The following is a 19,962-nucleotide window of genomic DNA, read 5'->3' as shown; positions in this document are numbered from 1 at the left end:
CACGGCGGTGAGGATGTGATACTCATCAGTTTAAAAAGGCTCTGAGCCAGTTACACGCTTTTAGGAGGAGAAGTTCAGCACCTGCCACTGTTGCAGCAACGAGATTAGGTCGAATATGGATCATTCTGGCCAAAAACATTCAGAAATAAATAGTTAAATAATTAGACTGTATTGTATGTGTGGCAACGTGAGACCGAGGACCGAGTATCTTAAATATTTGGCTCGCGATATATTTGCTCATGAGCTCAATCGTGGAGATGCCGGAGAAGCCCTCTGCAGTGCAGTCTCACACACCGGCCCGCCGGGCTCACTGGAGCTCACTAAGGAGAGGATTTAGATAAAGGTGTAAACGAAGCGGCAGCTTTGCCTGAAGACAGTCTACCAGTAAGCCTTATTATATGCACAATCCTGGCTTTATACGGCGGATGTAGGCTGCTGGTGGCAGTGAGGCGACGGCTTAACAATAAAATTCACTCAAGTTTTGGAATGGATTGCGCCAAAAAAAATAACTTATGCTCTCTCTCTCGCTCCCTCTCCCTCCCTGTGTGTGTGTGTGTGTGTGTGTGTATTTGCCTCACGTGCACGCGCACACTCACGGCGATCGAGTTTGAAATGCTTGCGTATGAGAGAGTGCGTCACTGTAGTTACAGAGTCTAAATCGGAGACACAGACTACATGAGATGCCAAACTCACGCACACGCTGTCTTTTTATTTTGTTGCCCACACAAAGCTTACCCGTATTATTAGGGTCATTTAACTGTATCAGAGTGACAGCTCTATGCCTTGGGTCTCTCGCCATTTCGACCCACTGTATAAGTTTCCCATGGGGACAGACAGCGCGGTCCCTTGGGTGGAACCGTGCGAATACCGACGCATGACGCAGGTATCTGGGCGATGATTGATGGTGATCCCATCTCTGGAGGTGCGCCTGGATCAGAAATGCCGGAGCACTTTGAGCTTTAGTGAAAACCTCAGGAGGTGTCCACCTTATTTTTGTGTTTGCTCGACCCAGCTCAAAGTCGTGTTGAAGAGAGATTATTGGTGGTCTGTCGGTCAGTAGCTCCTGCATGGCTCGTCTTGAGCATGTACTGTAAGTGAGTGCATGTCTGTGTCAAGGTAGTCTCTCTCTCTTCTCTCTCTCTCTCTCTCTCTCACACACACACACAGAAACAATAGAGGCTGTATAGGTTGCTTAAAACTCAGTTAAACTCAACCACCTCTGTCTCTCTGGTTTGTTCGCTGGAGTGCAGTTGGAGAAGACGCCAAGCCTGGGCCTATGTGCTGTTGATCAGAGCAGACAGTGTTTTTTAGTTTGTCAGGTGACCTATATCTATTTGCGCTGGCAGAGATGACATGCCAGAGGCCATTTGGAGGTGAGCCACATCTTTCAATTCACGTTGTTAACCAAGAGAAAAGTCAAGAAAGAAAATGTCTCCATGTCAGTTTGAATTTACGGTATACATCGTATGAGCATAGAGTCTTGCATTAATGAATTCGTAAAGTCACTTCTGTCTGATGTTACAACGTGCAGCAGATAAAAGTGGCAGGCCGTCTATGCTGCCAGCAGCACCTCGTCATAGGGAAGATGACAGGAACTGTCTGTGGTGCTGAAACAGACAGCTCCTTTGTTCAACTCTGGGCTGATTTTGTAAGTTGAAATGTTCAGTGGCTGCAGCAACTCTGACTTACATTTTATGTTGAAATGTTTTAGAAGTTACTGAGCCACATGCGTGTATGTCATTCTGAGTGTGTCATAAGTAAACATGGGATTAGGGTGCATTCAAAAGAAAGCAGTCTTTGTAATGAGCTCTATTTAAAATAAATTTGGAGAGGCCTTTGAGAATGGATGCCAACTGTGTTGTTTTGTAATGAAATGACTTTGTAATGATTGTTTGATAATGGTATTAATTGTACCATCTTGTATATTATGCTAATATGCGTCTTTAATATTTCTTGTTACCCATTTTAATTATACATACACAATACATCAAGTCCCATTGCTGCACGACTCATGGTATAATAATACAGAGTCATGTATCCTGTGCCCTGTGTTTTTGTTTAAATTTTGGTTAAACTGTTTACTGAGTGGCAAAAAAACCCATTAGCTGATTATCATGAGGTGGTGCTTGACTTGGCTGCATAATTCTAAGTTTTGTGAAAATAGAATGTACCAATACTATAAAAAAAAGGTACTATTACAATCAGAACTGTAACTATGTTGAGGACCAGTTATGTTTACCTATGCTGCTCAATTGTGTAATATTAATCTGAAAGAAATCATTTCTTCATAGTCTTTCATGCTAATAATTGTTGCAAAATCACAGAACATGTTATCTGTTCCAATTGCGTAAAAGTGTGTAAAAGATGCTAAGACATGTATAAAGCCTTTTGAAGGCAGTGTTTGAGTTTTGTCAGTGTTTCAGATGTTGAACTCCAGGCTCCTCTTTCTCTCATATAAATGTGCCTTAGAGTAAAGTGGCATTGAGACACATTTGATACTTTCTAAAAGCACTTGTCCGGCTGTAGTTTCTGTTTGGACTCCAACGGATCAAACGCTCCTTAAGCTTTTATATTTCACAGGATGCACGTTACGCCTGTTCCAAACATAGTCGGGGAAATAATACATAGCCCAAGTGAAAATCAAATTAACCTCAGGGAAGCCAAGACATCGACTGTGTGTCTGACTGTATTGCTTTTCTGTGATTACTATTGCCCAACATCCATGTATTTGCCTGAGTCTGTATAAAAATGTCTGAACATGGTAACACTGCATAAATAACCTGTGCCAGCTTCACTAAGCTGCTCAGTGCCCTGTGGGACCACAGTGAGATCCTCATCAAGCAAGAAGGAAGAGCTGGTAGAGTCTTCCTGGTCCTTTCCTGGACTGGTCCTGTGTTGGTGATGAATGATGTGTGTTTTCCCCTAACGTTGATTGAATTAGGCCACCCTGCAGACCTATTGCTTTCCTGAGGAGCACTCAAAGGCGATCCTGTGGTGAAGTGTATCAATAAGCGGGTGGATGGAGTGTAAGTGGTAGTGTTGCCGCGGGCAGACAGTCGGTGATGAGGAGGGGGAACACGCTTAGGGAGAGTCCCGCTGATCACACAGCAGATTGGGAGCCCTTGGTGCTAGCGTCTGTCAGTCCCTGCAGCAGGGGGAGAGAGGGGTGGAGCCACACAGAGCTGACACAGACCCACAGACTGGGCCAACTTCAGCTTAGCTTCATCTTGGGTGTGTGTACAGCAAGGCCTTGCTGTTCAATAATTTGGTGATTTCAGTAGAACTGTGATCAGGTTACGGACGTGGTTCTTTCAGAACAAAGCATCTAGCAAGCTTGGCATTTTGATGGCTTTGTTTTGAAGGCTGGTTGCTTTGACGTGAACCCCCATGAGGCCACTGGCAGCTGAGCTCCTACTGTGGCAGATTGATATTTGTAATTTAAGGGAAGCTGTCACACAGCATCCTCCAGATGGAGAGTGGCACGCAGTCGATTAAACACGGTTTGTTTAGAAATAATCATTTTGATGTGGGAGCTGAGGATTCATTTGAGGCAGATTGGCTCAAAGGTTCAAAATGTTCAATTATGCACCAAAGCATACAATCACATAATAATAACACACAGATTAGAATACAAAGTGGTGTGATAGAATAGAAGCTTTCAGCCTGTCATTTGATGAAGCCCGTCAGATCACAGCAGAAAGGACAGGTCAGTGATTTGTGTCCCTGCTTCAGAAGAGGTTGAGGATAGGTTGTGAGAGCTAATTCATTAATTTGCGCACGCACACACACACACGCACACTCACATGTACATTGTTTTCATCAGTGAATTGATATTTGGAGTAGGGTCATTTTTTAAAAGACCATCTCTTCCTTGTCACATTGATTGACAATAAAGGAACAATAAACAACACAAAGAGGATACTACTTGATTAACAGCCTTTCAAAAGAACCAAACGCGCAATAAATCAGGTTTCAGGTTTCTCACAAATTAAGGCAATGGCATTTAGATGCAGTTTTGAAGACCTTTAAGCTTGAAGTCTGAAGCACTTTTACAATAGGCTTAAATGGTAGTTAAGTCCTCTGATTGCGCAGTGCTTAAGGGCAGGGATCCCCAATTATATCAACACTGTTTTTGTATACTGGCTTAGTTTGGGTTAGGCTTTTCATTTCTTCTACTTTACCTCAAGAGTAATTATTACTCTGCTCTTTTTTCCCTGAATCATACTGTTTCCTTGTGGTATTATAGCAAATGTTCTTTGGTCCACTATACATCTGCAGCAATTAATAAAAACACAATAAATAAATAAATAATGATAACTTGCTAGCTAACCTGAAATATCAGTTTAAGTTATAAGATGTTTTTTTGTCAAAAGAAGGCAATCAGATAGCTCCACAAAATACCTTGTGAAATCTGTGACCTCTATGATGTCTAGACTAGGGTGAAGACATGAGACCACAGGCCACTTGACGATGGATGCTTGAACTCACCTCTATACATTTCATCATTGATAACCTCTATGATGACACTGTTGCACTCTCAGCACACAGCAGAGATCCCACTCCACTGATACTACTTCTTAATCTTTCTTTCATATTATAACTTCTGTCTCTCCTCCTGAAGTTCTTACCTGGAGCACTTTCTCAGAAAAGCCTGTCAGGCCTGTCAAAGTCATTTTCATGAGCGAGGCCTCTTCTTTGAGCCACTTGAAATAGTAACCTGTCAGGATGTACAACAGTTAGAATAAAGTGGTGTTGATTTTCTGGCTTGGAGTCACTTTACTTGCCACGTGAAACTCATGCAGTGTGCCAGTGTGCCTAAATCAATGAGGAAAGGAGCCGAGCAAGGAATGGAAAAAAAAAGAAGAAAGGAGATAGAGGTTAAAGAAAGGTGAAAAAAGTAGTATAGAGAGGAGACAGGCTGGGCAGAGTGTAGTGAGGAAGAGGTGGAGATGAGGGGATTAGGAAATATAATAACTGAAAGAAGGTGCTCAAGCTTGTTTTCATTTGCTGTACAGTTGGAGCTCTTATTTGCTCCACTGCCCTTTGAGTCAGTGTTTTCAAAACAAAATGGAGAGAGAAACTTCGAAGGATGATAACACAGAGAGATGGGCAAGAGCACATATGTTCATGGGGAATCCCCTGTGAAAATTTGATTGTATACATACATGCATGTAAGTACTTCACCTCTATAAAAGTGGAGGCTGGTGGTATTTTTCATCGCAGGCTGCCCTCTCAAGAAAACCGTGAGCAGCACTGGTTTCCGCATGCTTACATTCAAAGTCCTTTAGTGGCCATAGTAATTATGACTCTTGTCTAGCCAGACCAAAGGAGGAAGCTGGATGACATTATTGTAGAGCCACATGGGATGAAGTTTGGAAATGCTGGACTTTAATTCAGCTGGCTACTGTGAATTTCCCGTTTCCTTTAATTTCTCTTAAACGTGACAGCAGTTGTTCCCTTACCGTAACCAAGTAGTTGTTATTGTAACCATGATAACAGTCCCTTAACTTGAAAAATATCCAAATTTTGTGTTTTAAAAGCAGTGACAAATTCTCTATTTTGTTATAGTTTTCAAGGCTTCGGGCCCTCTCAGCTCATAGTGTAGATGAAAGTCACTACCAAGCCCAGTAGGAGAAAAAACCATTCAAGACTCTTGATTATTTCTCATATGATCCATATCATGGCTTGAATAGATCCTACTTCTGACTGCATTAGGTTTCTCTCCTACTGTTCACATGCTGTCATCGGCCTTGTCATAAAACAGGGAGGCTAGACCACACCAGGAGTAATAGAATCATTGTCTCAGCTGTCATCTTGCATTGGTTCTGTGAAAATCTTGCCAATGTCCCATGGGCGAGTGTGTAAGAAATGAGATATGAACAGTCCCAACACATGTGCCCATTCAGTACACACAAATGGAAAGAGTGCAGGCATGCAACACCGAGAAATGCAGCCTTTCTCTTTCTGTGTGACACACAAACACTCACACACACAAGATTAGTCTTAGATAATTGCCTTGTCTTACAGGATGAAATTCCCTTTAAAGGTGTAATTTAATTGTCCCGTTTTTGTAGAACTGATGTGGAAACTGAATCACCGTTGTAGCATTCCTTGGGGACATAGATGTTGAAAATCTCAGCTGACAGCTACTTGTAAGAAAGTTGTCGGAATTTTCAAGATCAGATTTGCTCAGAGCAGTGAAATTGTAAGCCGTGATCCCTCGAAGGACTGGACCACAAAAAGAGAGAGAGAGGAGTGACTTTATCTCTGTTTTCCGTTGCTTGGCTTGTCAACGTGTCTTTGAAATCCACTCATATGGCCCCAGCTCTGAGCTATAAGGAACCAAAGACAAAAACATACACGAGGTCATGTGAGAACTACAGAGAGAGAGAGAGAGAAAGAGAGGTATTCCTACTGTTTCCTAAAGCTAAAATATTCTGCCCTGTTATTTTGTCAGCTGCAGTGGTCTGTGTTATGGTGCAATGAGTCTCCAGGGAGTTGGGACTGCGATAAATATTGTACTGTGTGGAACAGCCGTCTCTGATGTAGGCTAACATTGTGTTCAGGATGATGGCTATTAGAGCCGTTGGTCAGTAATGAGCGGGTACGAGTCCCAGCCAAATGTTAAGTCTTTAAACACTCATTCACTCGAGTTCTGGGAGAGGCACACACATGGCAAGAACTTAGGAGAGCAGACGGTTTCCTCATTAGAGGATGAGCTAAAATCAGAAATTCTTGGACATAGAGAGCTCATAATAAACAAGCACACACATGATAAACTGATGAACCTTTACAAGAGGACCATGTGTGATGTGTTAAAGCTATGACATTGCAGTGCGTTTGTCGAAGGTCAGTGACATCTATGTGTCTGTTCATCTTGAATTATGCTTGTGTGTGTGTGTGTGTGTGTGTGCATGCGTGTGCGTGTGCATGCGCACGTGTATGCACGTGTGTGTGTTTGTCTGTATGCCTGTGCACACTGTTCTGACACACAGGCCCAGTCAGTCCTGTTCTTGGCTCCAGCAGTGATCTGGCACTTCTCCTAGTCCTGCAGCCCCTGCCACCCCCCACCCCCCTCCTGCTGCCTCCCCTCCTCCTCCCTCTTCCCATCATTCTTTTCTTCCTCCATCCACACACCAGTGCAGATCAGCCTGCCCAGGCCTTACAGGGTGTCAGAGAAAAAAAAAGAGGAGGAGAGCTGACTGGACTTTCACCCTGACTCTCTTAGTATGCCTCCTTATTTCTGATTCACTTTGCAATACCTTTTTATCATATGACAGTAATATGGCAGTATTATGTATCCAATTACAATATTCCACACAGAAGGTGCTGAACACATGTCCTATGAAGAGCTGCAGCTATTCACAGGCCAGGATAGCAATCAGCTATGTCCTCTCCACATTCCTTAGACAAAACATCTCAGCAGAGGTACACACATATACACACATGCATGCACACACAGTCTTGCAGTTTTGTTTCTGTTCACATAAATCCCGTAATAAGATTCCATCTGAGATAACTGGACTGCACCCTGTGGGGTATTCTGCTGTCTCTGAGACCCAGAGCAGCTGTAGCACTGTAGAATGGATACAGCAGTGGTTTGAGAACAATCAGTGATGCAGTGTGTGTGTGTGAGAGAGAGAGAGAGAGCCAGAGAGAGCAAGCAAGAGAGAGTGTGTGTTCGTCTGTGTACCCAGGGTTTTAAATAAAATTTCTGAATCACCAGAAATGTTATTACAGCCCAACAGCCTCTTTGAATTTCCACTGGCCAAAATAGTTCAATTGATATAAGCTAGATTGCTTAGACTGCATCCTTTTTCATCATCACAAATATTCCTCTATTAAAAACCTGCAACATATCATGTCACTGGTACTGGACTTTATAAACTTGGGACAGTTGCAACAAGTAAGACAGAAAACAAAGAAATTATCCATCTGATATCATTGTCATTATTACAATAGTATTATTGTATGTGCATTAACAGCCTAATAACTGTTTAAGGAACCACAAGAATAATGTAGCATAGTTTTTCCACTTCAAATGGACAAGTATTCTCACAGTATAATACAGAGTCTGTAACTGCAGATATGAATGTATCAGAATTTGAAAATAACACATTGCATCATGAAAGACATGGCAACTGGATTTTCAGTGTCTCCCAAAAAAAGTGTCAATTAAATCCACACATCACATCACTTGCCCTGACTGGAGCTTTGTGCCTGGACCTCATTTGTGAAAAAAAAGAAGAAATCAGTGGGTGTGTATTGTCTATTGTAGTTAAGCTGGATATTGTATTGTTTCCTCTGTGGGATTTTATTTAGAGATATTGGAGTCCCATTGTGTTACACAGTGGAGTGTACACGATGGGTTGGGTTTAGACAAACAGGTGAGCTTTTCAGGTTAAAACACAGGAGATGGTTGAAGGTTACTGAGATGTACTTGTGGGCTGTGATTCACACACAGGAGAGCAGGGGTGAGATTGAGGGACGGTGTAAATAAGAGCAACAGATAACGAAGTGAGCGCATGTTGAATTAAACATTCTCTGATTCCCCAACTTCCCTCTATCCATCCCCCCATCCATCCCCTTGTCTCCAGTGAGTGTGTGATACCATCATAATAAAACGTCATCTGTGTAATAGTGCTTTTATATACCATCTACTGCTCTGTGTGTGTGTGTGTGTGTGTGTGTGTGTGTGTGTGTCTGTGTGTGTTTTGGTTGGCTGTAGCTATTGTTCTGCAACACCCACAAGTTACTCTCATTGGTTCAGTCACTTGTGAAGCCCATATATCTTTCTCTGCCAAAACTGGCAGTATCTTAGGCTCATTGTTTGCAGCAAAGTATAGGAGAGAAGACTTTTTCACCTCAGTGCAAGTCTGTGATCTACTGTCAGGTGTTACCTCACTTGGTAAGTTGCTATGGAATGTTTGTGGTGTGTGAGTTAGTGTCTTTTCTGACATGAGCAAAGTGAGTGGTTGCTACTTTTTCGTCCAGTAGAAGTTGTCATGGATGGTATCTTAATAGAGCATTTCAAAATAATTTGAGTTAATGCAAATTCCACACTGTTCAGTGCATAACTTGTTTTATAATTACTGTAGTTGAAACTAGTGGGCTCATTTTCTCCAAATCAGTGAAACATTTTTTAGAAGTTTTATCAAATTGGTAGAGGAAATCCATCAATAGGAGTCGATTATCAGCAGGTTTCATCAGAATGATCGCAAAGTGTTGGTCCATAAAGTTCCAGTTACTTTTAGTTTCGTATTAATGTTCACCCTAAGAAACATTGTGAGAGCCGAGATGAGACATGAGGCATAGTCCCACTTCTGCTTCATTGACTCTAGCATCTTTGCTACAAAACTAAACCTTCAACAAATAGTTAGCACAATCTGTAGTTAGTTCAAGATCTGCTCAGACAGGCAGCATACATTCCAGAGGATTTTTTTTTTTTTTTTTTGGAATAACCACTATGTGTAAATAGTTCAGTACTGTATTTATTATATATAGTACAGAACTGCCTGTATAAAGTGTATAGACATACAGATGTATGTGTATAGTAAAGAATTGTTTTAATGATGATTTCCACAATGAAGAGTATTTGATTTTAATATTTACTTTTGAATAACAGGGGAACAAAGACCAACATATTGGCCTATTACATGATAAAAACATTGGAGAACAGTCCCCAGTGCTATAAAACATTCAAGGCTAGGTCCTCCTTTATAGGTTCTCACTATAAGACATTTGTCTTCATTTAGGATACAATAACAAATTGATAATTGAACATGTGGCTGGATTTTTCTCCTGTGGTATCTTTTTTTTTTAATTATCTTTTATAACCTTTCTCATCCCCTCCACTTCTTTCCACCACTTTCTTCTCCATTTTTTCCAGTTCTCTCTACTTTCAGCCTGTCCCTAGTCAACCAGAGAATCGATTTTTAAACAGGCAAGACTCTGGGGACTGAGCAGAGAACCATTATTGGCCTCATTTAGGCTCCATTGCCACCATGATGGCTCCTCTAGACAATAGGATAGACTCTGTCATGGATACCAAAGCGTAAATGCGCCTTCCACCTGAAAACCGCTCAGGCCAGCATTTCCTGTCTTCAGGGAGCTTTGTTTAAAAAAAAGAAAAACTTGACCAATTGCAGTGCCTTTCCAAGAAGCAGTAATACAGTAATATAGGCTCATCCAGCACATTTCACGGCAGGCTAGATAGGAGGAATATAGCAATGTATAGGATTTTTTCCATGGTATTTACTGCATGCCACCTTTCTCTTTTTCATCACTGCCATAGTTTTTGTGCAGTCTGCAACATATGGCAGTTCGTTTTGACTGTAAACAGCGGCTGCTGATTTCTCATCAGGGGACAGTGCTTCTCTACAGCAGCTGTATGTCTGTCAGGAAGCTCAAGCAGCGTGCAGATCCAATCACAGCCCTTTTTCTCTATCTAGGATTGAAAGGTTTCAGGAAAGCTTCTGCAAATCCAACTAGAGTTTTTCCTAGACATTATGTGGTGACCAAATTGAACTGATAAAACTTCTGAATTTTGTTTTAGAGTCCCAGGAACCACATGTTTCCCCTAAGGCTTACAATTTGTCTCTAATCATGATGAAGAAACAAAAACTACAATTTGGAAATGTCTGTTAGATTGACATTATCCTGAAACAAAACTCATTGTGCTCTTGCATAAGAGGGAAAACAATTTGATGCACCAGAGCACATGCAGTAGGAGCACTGAGGTACAGGAGCGATACATGCATAGTGTCTTAACAAAACAATGTTGTGGACACAGAGTAAGACGTTTGTAAAGTAGGTATTAGTCAGATATATTTGGTGTCACAAAATAGTAGGATTTGAATCAAGAATGTTTCTGAGAATGAGAATGCCCTAAATGTTTGACATGGACACATGGAGACATGTGCCTGCCTGCAGACAACAACAGTCACACATTTAGAGAAGTGTGTTGGCATTACACTGAATACTTGGATGCCCTCTAACAGTGGCTGTCAATATCAGACTGCAATTTGGCAAATGAAGGACATTATGTTCTACGCCTGATAAAATAAGAATCAATTTAAATGATCAATAAGCATTTGATGCTATTTTTTATTTACTTAAGCCGATGGGAGGATGCAATTTAGCACATCTATAGCAATGTCCAGCTCTGTTGCTTGGATACATAATTCACTACAAAAGGGCTACTTATTTTATCATAAAGACTGACACACCTAACAGCACATATGTGGGAGTGTGTTTCTTGCTGCTTAAAGACTGAAAAGGAAAGATTGGCAGAGAGATATGAATATATTAAATTGTACATACAATTGCATGCTTATATTGCATGTGCTGTACTGCGTATACTACTACTGCAATTAATAAAAATAATGTTAGGGAGAATAATAAGAAACTTCAATTATATGGCATCCTCCTTAAACAATATTTAAAGGGTGCTTTATGTAGTATAGTGGCTATTTTACCATATTCCAAGTTCCAAGGTTGTGTAGTCTGCTGGGTATGTCGTAGGTTTGATTTGTGTCCCATTTAATTAATCCCCATGTTCTTGTGATTTAAATCAGTATATTCACAAACCCAGAGGGCAGGAAAAACATTGAGTGCTGTGGATGGATGACTAGTGGATTACATATGGCACAGGTGCATCTTATCCAAACCAAAAATGTACATCTCATACTGGTCAATTACCAGCTGCAATTATTTTGTATTACTTGCTACACGGTTATTGTACTTTTGCATTAATAATGCAGTTACCCCTTTACAATGACTTATAGTACAATAGTATTACCGGGAGTGTGGTTTACAGCAAAAGCGCACTAGTTGTAATTGTGATTAACATGTAATATTTCTGCTGTATCTGTGTGTTTTAGTATAATTATTATATTGTAATCATGTTTCACAGGATAACTAAATGAGAAGAGACAAGTTAGATGATAAAAAATATACAGTATGTACCTGAAGACTTGCACACAAAGAAAAATAATACAAATCATATATAATACTATTGTACTATTGAATTTCAGTGATATCAGAACATAATGTAATATTAACTTAAACAATTATCAAATACTAGTATTCTAAACTGCCCTTTCATTTTGACGATAAGAGTAATAACAGACTGGAAGGACTAATCTTAATGCGGGGAAAGATAAATACAAGATATAAATGTAAAAAGAGTAATTTCAAAAGATGAATGGATGTTTAGATGTATATTGTAGAGTAATATAAAACCTAAAAGAGACCTACATGAATGTATGTGAAAGTTACCTAAATACGTTTTTCAGCCTCTGTCTGTGGGTGTGTGCTTATGTTTGACAGTGTCTTAGGTCTGCTTGTGTGCCAGTAGTGGTACGGCTGCCCCCAGTGGGGGGTGTACACTAAATGGGTGAGGAGAGTGTTGGCCCCTGCTCTCCATCAAAGGCAGCATTGACTGGAAGCATGAGAGCGTCTCTGCAGCCAGTCATCCTTGGACAGCTGACAGTGGGCTGGAGCATGGGGGACATAGCTGAAAGCAATCACCAACAACTGGAGGAAAATGCTTCACTGCTGGTGGAATGTGTCTGAACTCAGACCACCACTTGCAACAACCCACAGCTCTGCTCTTGACCAATCATGTGCACATGGCTTTAGTTTGCCCTGAAGCTCTTTTAATTAATTATGTACACTGTGTTGCGTTTTATGTGCTCTGGTATGCTTTTTAAGTGCATTTACAGTTTATGTATGGCTACATTCGTGGTTAAGAGAACAGCAGGGGTTTGGATTGGTTCAGAATCATGTGGTAATTAATCTCACTCAGTGAAGAGGTGCATGTTGGGACTGAAGCAGGGCATAGCTCCCTGCACCTTGCTCGTTAACTCAAACCACCTATAGCCAGCCCCTGGAGATTAATGAGGGCTGCCCGTGGTCAAAAGCGGTCAAATGTTTTCTAACGAACACTCACTCAGCCTATCACCAAGCGTGTTTTTTTTTTTTTTTTTTTCTACTCTGAAGCAGTGATTTCCATTATCACTGCAGAATAATATTCATAGGACCTGACTCACACTGTGACACATCTGGTTAACAACAGAGCAAACTCATGCATACACAAGCCACATTGCAGGAATAGATAGACATACAATAAGCATAGCTGCAGTGTGCTGTGCCATTTACTAGCAACCCCAGCTGAATGTTTTTGACACAGTGACACACAGAAACAAATATGACTCACTCACTTGTGTGTGTTTGTGTGTGTGCATCTGTGGTTTGGATGCTTTCTCTCTGGCCACACATTGGCATCTTATTTGATATTGGCTTGGCTAAAACTACAGATGGGAGAGGGGGGCATCTGCAGATAAACTTTCACTTCTGAATAATTTTTACTTCTCTGCAGTGTTTGACGTCAGCATAGAACCTGCATTCCATGCAGTGTATGTCTCTCAGAGGATAGCTTCAGAGGTTACTCTGTACAGTCACTGGCTTCTCGACAATATAAATAAGTTATTACTTCATAGAATAGAGGATGGTATACATATACCATATATACATATTCTTATTTCATGACACCAGAGCTGTAATCTGTATTTAGCTGAAGAGTATTTTTCCACCTCTGATTTAATATTCAACAGTTATAGCTCATGTAATATTGATCAAAAACCTTTACTGGTGTTGTGCGTCATGTGCGTGTGAGAGGATTTAATTCCTTGTATTTACAGCTATGTACATCAGAGTGATACATTTGTTGCCTAGTTCTGTGACCTTTACCATAACTACATTATCCTCCTTTCAGTCAAGAGGTAAGGTACAGACCCTCATGCTCTCTCATCAAGCGCTTGTCTTAATAAACCTGATCCTGTGATGAATGAACAGCGCAACAGACTTTTTTTGTCCATTCAAATACACTATTTTTTTAATCTGCTCAGTAGTGCGTGAATAAGTGAGGCAGCTTCATGATCCCATGGAAATGGTGAGATTTTCAGATAAACTTTTTTCATATGCACATTTTCACTGTCAGCTTCTCTGGTCCTGCCGGGGCGCACAGTCATGTCTAGTAAATGCTCTAAAGATGTACTTACGACCACAGGACAGGCTGCCTTCAGATTGGATTAAATCCCTAAATGACACAATCAATCATCCACAGCTTGCTATGCCAACCTGGTGGTGCTTTCTTTCTCTGTTTTAAGATGGCACAACTGCATACATAGCAACATAGTAACAGAGCTGGTAAAAAAGGGATTTCACTTTTAGGTTTTGCTAGTTGTTTGTGAATCTTTGTGTCCTGTAGAGTCCAGTGGGTACACAGCAGAGTGTGCAAGCAACAAACAGCGTTGAGGTGATAATTGAATCTGGGAAACATTAGGGGAAGACGGGAAGAGATACAGCTATCCTGGGAGATACAGTCCCATAACAATGGCAACAGACAGTAAATTCCTCTGCTCCTTTATCAGGGCGAGTCAGCAGGAAGTGCTGGGCCATGCCCCTCATTTTCTGGTAAAAAGCAGCAGGCAAATGGCATGTGTGCTACTGTGTGTGTGATGATGTGTGCATGCTTCATGCATCGCTGAAGCGTGGATATCACGCCATGCCCCTGTGTGTGCCTCCTCAGACACACCTGCTCCTGACGCCTTAGAGAAAAAGCTTAGCTGTAGTTAATCACACGAGCAAAGCCAGAATGTTGTATTACAATAAGAAGATATGTATGCACTACTTTTTGTAAAAAAATTTTTAGTCGCCCATCTTTTTGTAATCAGTCAAATTTCAATTTACTTTTGGAAATTCAGCTTCAGTTCATTGAGAAATAGCTGCTCAGCATTACAGAGTTTTTTGTCATGTTGCCCTGGAAACAATATAACTTCTTGATTATGTTTTGATACCCTCAGATAAGCCAGATGAGTGTCAGATGAGTCAGTTACACTAAGAGAAACGTGTCTTGTATAGTTTAAATACATTTACTAGACCTTTGTTTGCCAGGCCTCATCTTGTTGGGAAATGAACCTTTAACAGCTTTACTCTCCACTTAATCACTGCAGCGAAACTAAACGGAGGCAGTTGAAAAAGTTGTAGAGTACAGCCTGATGGGTTATAATGCTTTCCTCCAATCTGTCCATCAACACTCTGTCCTGAAGGGCAAATTTAAAGCAGTTGCAGCTTATTTGCAGTGAGAATGCAGGGAATGGAGGGGGAGGGAAGAGGGAGGAGAGGTGAGGGGCGACGAGGTGTGCCGGCTGTTTGTGGGGGTCTTGCAAGGCGCACAATGCCCCCTCTGTGAGTGAGGATGGCAAGCTGGTGATGTCATGGCTGGCAGGACCAAAAGCCCACTGAGCTTGTGAAGGCATGACATGATTGGGACACAGAGGAGGGTCACTGACATTGTTGTATTGAATCAGGCCGTGACAGGGGCGCAGCTTTCCATCCTGCACCTACAGAAACACAATCTGCCAATCATTCAGCTGTGTTAGGCAAATCAGCTTGTATCAACAGCTTGAAAATTATCTGTTTTTGGCTTGTTGCCTGTATTGGGCAGCTTACAGTTTCAGGAAACACAGAGTGGGGAGACATGGAGCTATGGGCTTGAGCAGAATCAAGCCAGTCAAACCATGTTGCACAGTAAACCCTGGTCACTACTGGTCACCCCAAAATGAAATGATCTTGATTTATATGACATGATTAGTTTGTGTAATATTGCCATTAGTTTCACAAAATTCCTTCAATTAACCAAACCAGTCAGAAAAAGGCTGTCCCTACAGGCAGATTATTTTTACTTGCTTTAAAACAGTGCTGAAATACTGACTATTAGGTTAAATGACAGGTTAGTACTATTTTGTACATCACTATCACCATCTATCTATCTAAGCAAGAGAAATACAGCTAACTAGGCAATTATAACTCAGATGTTAAACAGGTGCGGTATAAGGGCTATACAGGGGTTAAGGAATAATACAAAGCTGCCACAATGATGGTGACCACAGTGATACCTTTCAGTTTCTCTTTGTCTTTCTTTTGTTTGTGTGTGTGTGTGTGTCCATATGGTCTTAGTGAAATTCTGTTATTTCTCAACTGTGCACTTTATAGCTGCAAGTCCCTCCATTATGCTTGTCATGTTAAATTTCTGGTACAGCACTGCAGCAAGTCGTAGGATGTGTTTATGTCTAAACAGGGATATGGTCATTAAAATTGAGGACTTCAAAAATCTGTGTCAACCTCCTAAAAGATTTGGACCATTGAGAATGATTCTGTTTGGTGATTTGTGTGTGCACAATGACATAAACTGACTAGGGTTACTACTGCAGCCTAAAACACACATTGAGAACTGACCAGATTATCTGCAAGTGTTTTAAAATGCCTTTTAGCTGAACAAAGAGGCACCAATCCTTCAGCTGTGGCATTTGCCAGAATGTTATTGGCAGAGCTGTGCTGATCGACTGAACGCTGTTTCCTAGTAGGATGCGATTGAAGAGGAGAGAAAGGTTCCTTTTCAGAGTGGGCCTCGCGAGTGTCGTGTAAACACACTGAGAGAGGCTCCTTTCATTAGCTATGCTAATCTGGAGTACACGTGACTTGCCGCAGACTCCAGGGTCCCTCTTGGCTCTGGCTCTCTTAGTTTCTGTGTCCAAAGGCCAGGGTCCAGTCTTCTTCTTTCTGGTTCATTGGGTTAATTTGCCATGTGTTGTGTTCTCCCTTTCATATCTAGTTAGACTGACAGAAACATAGACCTCTGTTGGTGAATCTGCTCCTCTCCTTCTATTACCTTGTGCGTTTAGTTGTCTGGTACCTCTCTGACATACAACTGGCTAAACTGGCAGCTTTAGTAGACTGATTGTGTCTTTATCACAAGAAAATGGATCTCTACCAAACTTAAGGAAAAAGTTTGACATTTTGGAAAATTCTTTTATTCACTTTCTTGCCAAGAGTTAGATGAGAGGATTAACATGCAACATTTGAAACTGTTATTAATTTCACTTTCTTATGTTTTTATTTGCTGTAAAGCTTGTATTACAGTTAGACGTTTTGATTGAGTACTGTTTCTTTCATTGAGTACTAATGTATTTTTTTTTTCATTTACCATCAAATTTATAAAGCAATGTTGGCTCTATTTCAGGAGCAGGCTATTAGAGGATAATTACTACATGTTAGATTATGTCATTTACTCAGAAGATGAGGAGTAGAAAGTGAGTCACCTCTATCAATTAATTTGATATATGAGTTGATAAGGGATATGGGTGGGATATTTGCTACATCTCTGCAAGTCAAAAGGTGATAATCCCTTCAAGTTGCCCCCAAACACACCCACCCCCCCACCCTCTTTTTTAAATGAAGCTGGTGATTAAAAGTGGTGTTTCTTACACATGTAATTATTTCTTTATTGATTCGTCAGCATCTTAGGGAATGGTTTCTCATGAAATATATCCATACTATGATAACTCGTCTCAATTGCAATCATGAGAGAAAATCATTACAAGAAAGACCCCCAGGGGGAATGGGAGTCTGGTGTGTGTGTGTGTGTGTGTGTGTGTGTGTGTGTGTGTGCGTGCGTGCGTGCGTGCGTGCATGCATGTGGGTGTGCAGTTGTACAGCAGTGTGTGTGCTTGCTTGCTGTAGTGTTTGGGCTGTTACAGAAAATCCCTACGCGGTGACACTTACTCTTGTCTAGTAGAAACAAGGAGGTACTTGATCTCATGTACAAGCACTGACTGATGGCTCTTTTTCTTTTTCTCTCTCTCCTACCATCCTTCCTCTCCCTTCTTCTGTTTTTGTCTTCTCAGGCCGTGAGGACGGGGGGAAGATGAGACCTCCCAGCCCTCTGCTGATCCTGCTGTACATCACGCTGTCCAGGAGTGTGAAGGTGGTCTCTAAGAGAGGCTCAGGTACTTCGTGCTCTGTGTTCTCCCACTTCTTGTCTGAAGCCTGTGCATACCTCCTATATGTTAATTTGTCAGTAACTGTTGTTCCAGTATTTTCTCTCCAGGCTATGGTAGCCATCAAACATCAATAGCCATTGCAGTTGTTCATGTAATTTGGGGACTTCTAGTGAATTTTAGTGATGCAATGTAATTGTTTTTGTGCTGCTGCTTTGTGAACTTCTGTGAGCACTAAATTTTAATAGCCTAGAACGTATGTTGCCGTTATTTTCCTCACTGGATTGTGTTAAGCTGGTGAAAAATCTTCAATTATTGTTTATGGCTGTCAGTGTACCTCATGGCACACTTAAACCGCCTGCAGGCCTCAGATGCTATTAGTGTGTGTGTGTGTGTGTGTGTGTGTGTGTTACAGTATGTGCTTTAAAGAAATTTGTGGAAAAAGATGATAGACTGATAATCACAAAGGATGGTGTCTTCCCTACTTCTGTGAGAATGACTCACAAGTAGGAGAACAGTTGAACAATTTTGTTCAAGTGCCGTGCATTGCCTATATCTAAGGTAAAGCACATTTAATTAAGGTACTTCTTAGAATTAGCTAGACCTGCCTCAATCTAGAGAGAGTGACAGCCACCAAATGATCCAGTTTCTCCGTAACTGGGTCACCAAGGGTTAATGTGAAACTCATTTTGGTTCTAAATGCCAGCAAATTGAACATCAATTGTGAACAAATGCAAAGGTCAAAAGAGAAAATGGAGAGCAATAAGATTGAAGGTAGAAACTTTTCATGACAGGAATACAGAAGGACTCAAACAGGCCGTTCAAACATTTTGAAGACAAACTGCCATTATAGAGAATAAGTAGGTCTTATATATAGCTATTTTATGCAGTCAGTATTCACAAACTAGTTAAATGTACTGGGGCTGTTTTAAAAAAAAATGTCACTTGGCAGGTATTTTTTATTATTATTAATTATTCATTTACATAAATCATCTGCCAGTCTGAAAGTCATTTTGAAATTCAGTGCTTGCATGCAGGAACATGGCTTTTTTTGTAAGTCTGTGTGTGTGTATGTGTTTTTGTGTGCCTCTTACATGCTGGGGTCTTTCTGTGTGTCTGGGTATGTTTATACTGGAGACATGAGTGGGCATGTCTGAAGATATAAGGACTGACCTTTAGCTAAAGGTTTTATATTGAAGAGAGCAAAGTCGCCAGACAGACAGAGACGGTAAGAGCAGAAGGCAACTTATCAGTGAATTATGTGATTCAAACAGCAAAGAAGATGGTCACTGACACAGACTACAGACACACCTGCTAATGGAAAAAAACAAAAACAAAAAAACATACCCAAGAAATAAAATCTATTAACCACCACCTTAAGAGGAGATCTGGCCACACCAAAAAGTGGCACAGAAAATTTAATGTGTGTATCTTCATAAAATATGTGATTTTAGAAGCTTGCTGACATATTTGCAGGACGAATTGGCAAGCTGGCTAATTGTCAGCACACTGGCCAGCCAGACTAGCATTAGTCAATTACTATATTTTCATTCTTTTCTCTGTAAGGAGTTCTTCATTCCCTCCCAAGAATATTGTTCTCAGGGTCGTACATTATTTCATTCAATAAAGATGTGAAGGGGAAATTAACAAGCCTTCCAATTGTTGATGGCACAGTAAGGTCACACATTTTATTCAAACAACATATTTGTATCCTTGACTTCTGCCTTATAACTGCCTGTAAACCATTCCTCTTTTGTGGAGCAGTTAGTGTATACTCTGACAGAGGAAGTTAAATAAACCTAAATAAATAAAACCGCAACCAAGCTAAAAAGCTATTATAGTGTCCTGAATTTGGCATCAGCGCTGTCAGAGCAGCTTGCTGTTGGTCAGTGTGGAAATGTGATTAAGTTCACCAAAGCTGAACTTGACATGAGAAATTTGCAGATTTACCTCTCCTCTGTGAGAGAATCCACTAATAGTAAAAAGAAAATAGTATCTGATTTGGCCATCTTAAGTGCTAATGTGACAGACTGTTTTCATCTGCTTGAGGGAGGGGGTTGTTATGGTCGGGTGGGAAATTAAATAAAAACAGGAATAAGTTCTTGTGTTCTAGATTAGT

At 40.9% G+C, this 19,962-nt stretch overlaps 1 protein-coding gene across 1 annotated transcript in view; it reads left to right on the top strand.

Annotated features, from left to right (window-relative positions):
- il1rapl1a (interleukin 1 receptor accessory protein-like 1a) overlaps nt 1-19,962 on the top strand; it is a 139,792-nt gene that overhangs the window by 981 nt on the left and 118,849 nt on the right. Inside the window, 1 exon segment of the mRNA XM_051072180.1 lies at nt 17,751-17,852. Coding sequence (XP_050928137.1) covers nt 17,771-17,852 — 82 coding nt within the window. The 5' untranslated portion in view covers nt 17,751-17,770.

The sequence above is a fragment of the Lates calcarifer genome, linkage group LG1 (assembly GCF_001640805.2).
Source record: "Lates calcarifer isolate ASB-BC8 linkage group LG1, TLL_Latcal_v3, whole genome shotgun sequence".
NCBI classification, from domain to species: Eukaryota; Metazoa; Chordata; class Actinopteri; family Centropomidae; genus Lates; species Lates calcarifer.
Note: the sequence above shows the minus strand (reverse complement) of the source record. Positions and strands in the feature narration are given on the sequence as shown.